A 6,338-nucleotide genomic window follows, 5' to 3' on the forward strand; every position below is an offset into this window, starting at 1 on the left:
GCAGAAAACATCACGAGAGACGACATCGTCAGGAATACTAAGATCATCGGGAGAGCACCTGACCACGACGTCTGCGTCTCCTAGAAGCGCTGCTCATCCTCGAAGAAAAGCCTCCCCTCAAGACCACCCAAGAAGCGTTCCTGATACCGACGTGTGTGAGGAGGACCACACCCCTCTCCCCCTAACGAAAGTACCAGCGCGCATGGAACGAACACCGGACATGAGAACAATACCAGGGGTGACGTCACGCAGGTAGAAGCCAATCAAGAGGCTCCCGGTGATACCCCCTACCTGAGAAGTCTGCAAGACTAGTCAACGCCCGCCGTATGAGTCACCTTCCCGGGAACCAATAAAAAACTCGACCTACCGGAGAAGTGCTCTGACCGCACTGGAGAGCTCGCAACACCACGATAAAAGGAGAAGGAGGACTCGCCACTGTGAGCAAGAGCCCGTGCTGGCACAAGGCCAGCTTAATCTTAAACAACAAACAACCACTGGAATTCAGTCCCTCAGCAGTTATCGCTTGATAATGTCCTGTCGATCAGGAGGAAACGTCGCGTTAGAGAGAGAGAGAGAGAGAGATAGAGAGAGAGGAGAGAGAGAATTGTAATAAGCAATAATAAATCAAATGACTCAACCGAATTTTACCATGCCCTTTGGTGCGTTGCTCGCCAGTCTAAGCACAACGAGAAAGCCGTCATCAGAAAGATAGAGAAGACTCTTCATAAGATTAATAGTGCTGAAGCAGCAGTTATTTTAACAAAAACATGTCTACGAGAGGGTCTCCTTCCGAAATATTATTATTATTATTATTATTATTATTATTATTATTATTATTATTATTATTATTATTATTATTATTCTTTTTTATGAGATGCCTAGATGTTTTGCCATTTTATATCTTGGCATTATATTTGTTTGTTTGTTTTGATTTTGATGTTTAATACTACTTACAATTGATAGCTAATACATTCATCCTTTCTAGGAAAAGATCAATGGCAGATGGTGAAGGTGCTCCCAGTAAAACACAGAAGGTAAGCTTGCTGTCACATCATCTAAGAATTATACCGAAAGGGTTCGCATTTGTAACTCAAAGAGGAAAGAAAGTATCACTAGTGATTAGTTGCCCCTAATGTGTTTCCTAGAAATGAAATGGCAAGCATGTTCCTTAGATCCACCAGATGGGACTCAGTCCACCAACTTTTCCGGTTGGGTAGCGCTGGTGAATGAGTCATTGACATGCGAGACAATGGTATCTCCTCTGTCAACCAGACCTCTCTAGTCACTCAAACTACAATTCTTTTTGCTGCTTGGGAGAGCTGAAATGAACGCAAGAGAGAGAAGGCTTTTCACGTTGCTCGTATGTGGTATGCTAGAGGGATAGGTTGGTTGTTGGGACAAAGCTCCGTTTCGTGAATCTGTCATTTCACGAACGGGATGCAAAGTTCCGTCAGTGCACCTGATACTATTTGACTTCCCTTGCAGTTTCCCTTTCAAGGGTCCCTAGCTACAACCTCTCTCGTTTCCTTTTACTGTACCTCCTTTGGTGTTCTCTTTCTACCATCTTCCTTTTCCTCAACCTTCTGACAGGAGTTTAGTAGAGAAGCTAACAACATCCCTACTTTCAATGTCCCTGATACATACTACTTCTGAATGACATAGGTCCCATCACTGACTGACTTTGGCCTGAGTTCCATATTTTATTATTGAATCATTATCCTTTATTATTGTTATTATTACAATATTAAGTGGAATTTAAAGCAAGTCCCAGCACTTGGACTTTGGCTGGAGTTCCATATTCTATTATTGAATCAGTATCTTTTTATTTTATTATTATTTTTATTATATTAAGTTGAATTTACGTAGGTCCAACCACTTGGACATTGGCCGGAGTTCCATGTTCTGTTCTATTCTTAAATCAGTATACTTTTTATTATTAAATTAAAAGTTGAATTAATTTTTTTAGGTTGGAAATGCAGAACAGGAAGATAACGAAGAGGAGGAAGATGATGAAGAGGAGGAGGAAGATGAAGAGGAACAGCAGACGACGACCAAAGGTAAAAAGGGTCCAGCAGCAGCTGCTGAGGAAGACGACGATGACGAGGAGGAAGATGATGACGAGGAGGAGGACGACGATGACGAGAAGGAAGATGAAGATGAATAGGAGGAAGATGAGTAGTAATCTGTAAGGGTTTTAGTTGCGAATGTGTTTGCGTGAATGACAATACTACGTTGAACTGTGTAAATGAGAAAAATATATGTAGTTTTTTGTTCATTGGCTTTCTGTAACCTTTTTTCTTTTACAGTGCTATACAGACACCACCTTACTTACAAAGGTGGTTCATACTCTTCGTGCCTTTTTAGTTTCACGACAGTATTATGTAAAATTGATGCAGTACAAGGGTTTTCCATCCTAGTACTACATACAATACTATTCATACAGAATAGATCAGAGTTTATGTTCCTAAGTAGGATGGTGTCTGTAAAGTAGGTTGGTTTTGAGTTTCCTCTTGAAGTATGGTTAGTTGTGTTTTGCAGTCAAAAGGTTCCAAAATAATAATTTACATAGGAATTAGGCCCCAGGTCAATCACTGCTGAAAGTCATTAAAAAGGTGTAACGGACAACAACCTCAGATACGCCATGAAACTATTTTTACAGGTTGGAAAGTCTGATGGAAGAAAAAAAATAATAATAAGGAAAGGGTTGTATCCTGGGCCTAAGTTGTGCTGCAAAGAACCTTTAGTAATGCATAGAAAACAATGCACAAGGGTCACTGATAATGCACTATGCTACAGGTCCAAAATAAATTACAACCAGTATTTTAGGGTACAAACTACCGTAGTTGACAGATGATTATTCCCTTTTATTAAAAAATTCAATGAATGTATGGGAAGAGTTCCCACAGGAAAGAATCTCAGTTTGTGAAATGTGAAAGGAAGACCAATTAGGAATTGAGTTTGCTTCCTTCCTCTGCCATCAAGGAATCTTACGGAATTTATTTCAATTTCTTAATATATGTGCGGTTCCCACATTAAGCTGTAGGTCCTGTTGCCAAGTAACCAATTAGTTCTTAGCCACGTAAAAATATCTAATCCTTTTGGGTCAACCCTGAGAGAGCTGTTAATCAGCTTATTGGTCTTGTGAAACCAAGATATTCTTACCTTAGAAATTAGCTATTCAAAACTGCCCAGTTTTGCCATAGATTAAAGATTGTTCTTTAAATAAATATAAAAATCCCACTAGTTTGTCAAATCAGTACAGAATAACCTTGCCGTCCCAGTTCTGCCATATCCGTAAATTATTATCTTGTTTCCCTTATGGTGCCATGTCATCAGTGCACCTCATGCGGGGCACTGTAAGCATTACTTGAGGTTCTTTGCAACATCCATTCATCCCCATCCCCCCTTTTATTCCTTTACCTCCATTCATATTCAAATTTTTTTTCCCAGTTCAGCACTGAATGACCTCGTAGGTCCCAGTGCTTGGCCTTTGGATGAAGGTTTCTATTCTACCAAGACCATTTCTTGTAAGGCCAAGGGCAACCATATAGATGGCACTGGATACCCAACACTCATTTTACTTTTAAAACAATAACTGATCATTACCAATATTCATTAAAAACTTCTATAACCGATTATAGTTACCAAGTAGCCTATGTACATATATTATTATAAAGGATTAGTTTATCCGGACCTCTGAATGTGTGTATGTATAGTCTAATGGCTATGCCAAAACAAAAACTAGAAAATAGAGATTTGCAGAGTAATATAGTAGCTCACTAGAAATATGTATGTACAATTAGTGACATGCCAAAAAAGGTAATGGGTAAGAAACAAATATTTGTGTAAACATCACTAAATGTGTATCATGCCCATATATCCTTAAGTTGGTTGTTGGCCAAAAATGAGGGCTGCCTCAGGTGGATTTCATTTTGCTGTTGCAATGCAAATGACAATCTGTTATTGAAGGCAAACCCTATTGGTCCTTCCCTACAAGAATGACTTTTAATGATAACAGCTTGTGAATACTTTTCTGTTTAGTGTCATTCTTAAAGAGGCTACCGTGAGGTCAGCCAGTCACATCTATGACTTCCCCTAGTAAACATTACTTAAGGTTCTTGGCAGCTTGCCTTCATCCCCATCTGCAACAACTTTCGTTCCTTTTACTGTACCTCCTTTCTTATTCTCTTTCTACATCTTACTTTCCACCCTCTCCTAACACTTGATTCATAATGCAACTGTGAGGCTTACCTCCTGTTACGCCTTTCAGACCTCCTTACTTACTGTCAGGTTCCCTTTAGGCGCTGAATGACCTATTGGATATCAGCACTAGGCTTTTGGCCTATATTCTATATATTCTATAGTGGCACAGTACCCCAGTTTGTCCAGATGTATTTTGGGGGATTGAATTGTTAGGAATGAAGGTCAATATTTTATGACCCAATCTTGATATGCAAGGAAAACAAGGAGGGAATGATAAGAGAAAGTGTTCTCCAGGCACAGCTGTCGTCTCCATGAACGGTGTAGTTGTGAGGATTCAGCTGAAGGTGCTTGCAAGCATTTATGCAAATTGATTTCACAAACTTATGCAGTTAAGGTGTCGCTAATCAAGATTTTTCTCCCTCGAGGAAATCCTACTGGATCACAACACGACCAAAAAGCATTCTAGTTGTCTGTGACTTAAAACATAGGTTGGTTTTGTGACAGATTTTAGCTTCTGAAAGGATGAATGAAGATATAAACATTATGTGAAATTAAGGGTCTTTGCAGCGTCCCTTCTGACCCCAGCTGCAACTACTTTCATTCCTTTTGCTGTACCTCTGTTCATATTACCTTTCTTCCATCTTGCTTTCCACCCTCTACTAACAATTGTTTCATATGAAAATTGACATAATAATGAATAGCAGCACTTGGATCATAAATTAGATATCAGCTCGGAGAGAGCAACAGTATTACTACTCATGGACCTCACAGCAATTTTAATGTAATTAAAAGGTATTAAACAGCAGGTAAACTTTTAGAGAGAAAAACACAAGAGAAGTTTAACTGAGTCAAATTTTATTTATATATCTCCTGATCAATAATGCTGCAAGTGTAGTTCTTGTCTTTTAAGATATTGATTTTGATGGGCGAGGTATTACATAAATGCAGGATGGTACTCAGAATATGAAAATAGAATACTAAATATGATTTGCATGTCTGGACTTAGTCTTGAAGTATTGTTAGTGAAAAAAATATAAAGTAGAAGTATATCGGAAAGCAATGAGATAAAAGAGTTACTGTAGTTGAGCATGCAGTATATTTCCTTGATCCGTGACTGATTTTTTTTCACAGATTTTAGGAAATTTTCTCTCAATGGAGTATTGCTTTCCTGTTTTTGTAGGGAATTCAAAATGTAGTTTTCTGTCTCTAACAACAGGAATGTTTAGTTGCAAATTTGCCTGTGTAATTTCTGCATTGCAGCATGAACGCATACTACAAAGATATCTGAAAATGTTCCCAGCAAGAAATGAACCAGAAATTGGTTGCAGGCTGCCTGTGGGATACAGGATGAAGTCTGCTCGTCCAATTGAAGGAGACATCCCCTATGAAAGAGAATGGGAACCTAAGTATGCACAGTTGTGTAAGGTATTATTTTAAAAATGCATATTGAAAATGCTTGCATAATTTTTAGTATAATCTAGGGAATTAGAGCACTTTACAGAAACACAAAGACTCAAGTGTCTGATGAGAGAAAGTCCACCCCATTTCGAATCAGTTCAACCATGTTTATTGAGATGACAAAACCGCTTTCCTGGAAGACTGAGATTGTGCTCACCTGGAGAGAGAGAGAAACTACTTGGAAAGAAACTTGGTTCACAGAGCACTTCAGTTCTCTTACCAAATGGGTATCAGATAGCTTTATACATATTTACGTTCCACATGAAAACTACTGTGGAGGGTGGCTTGTAGCCAAAAGGACCCCTTTCTAAAACAGGTACAGTATATCAATTTGTGAGTAAAACCTAAATATTACTTTTATATTACTGTTAGTTGAAGAAATGTTAACATAAACTGTGGAGTTGTCCAACAGGATACAGCTTAAGAAATACAAGCACATAAAAAGCAGGCAATTTCACTTTATGTAGACACTTGGAAGGAATTCTTAGTCCTAATACATATTCCATTTCATTGTCTGTAGGCATTTCTTATTCTGACACTGAATCAGAGTTCCAATCCAGTTGGGCAGGTTTCTCGCAGATATATCTGTTGGTAGAATAGGGTAAAGTTCTTATCATTCTTCTTCTAGAGGAAATAATTATTTTGAGGTAGACAACCTTGGTTGACTTCTAAACTCT

General features: G+C 38.6%; 1 protein-coding gene and 1 non-coding gene across 2 annotated transcripts in view; one reads left to right on the top strand and one right to left on the bottom strand.

The window, feature by feature from the left end:
• Positions 1 to 1,158: 1,158 nt before the first annotated feature.
• LOC135201105 (small nucleolar RNA SNORA53) lies at positions 1,159 to 1,287 on the top strand. The gene has a single exon (XR_010311455.1). It is a non-coding gene; the product is annotated as a small nucleolar RNA SNORA53 (small nucleolar RNA).
• A 3,748-nt stretch (positions 1,288 to 5,035) lies between these two features.
• LOC135201073 (perlucin-like protein) overlaps positions 5,036 to 6,338 on the bottom strand; it is a 4,760-nt gene continuing 3,457 nt past the window's right edge. Inside the window, exon 6 of the mRNA XM_064229960.1 lies at positions 5,036 to 6,246. Within this exon, the coding sequence (XP_064086030.1) occupies positions 6,189 to 6,246 (58 nt within the window). The 3' untranslated portion in view covers positions 5,036 to 6,188. The remainder of the gene's footprint in view (positions 6,247 to 6,338) is intronic.

Source organism: Macrobrachium nipponense, chromosome 27 (assembly GCF_015104395.2).
Source record: "Macrobrachium nipponense isolate FS-2020 chromosome 27, ASM1510439v2, whole genome shotgun sequence".
NCBI lineage: Eukaryota > Metazoa > Arthropoda > Malacostraca > Decapoda > Palaemonidae > Macrobrachium > Macrobrachium nipponense.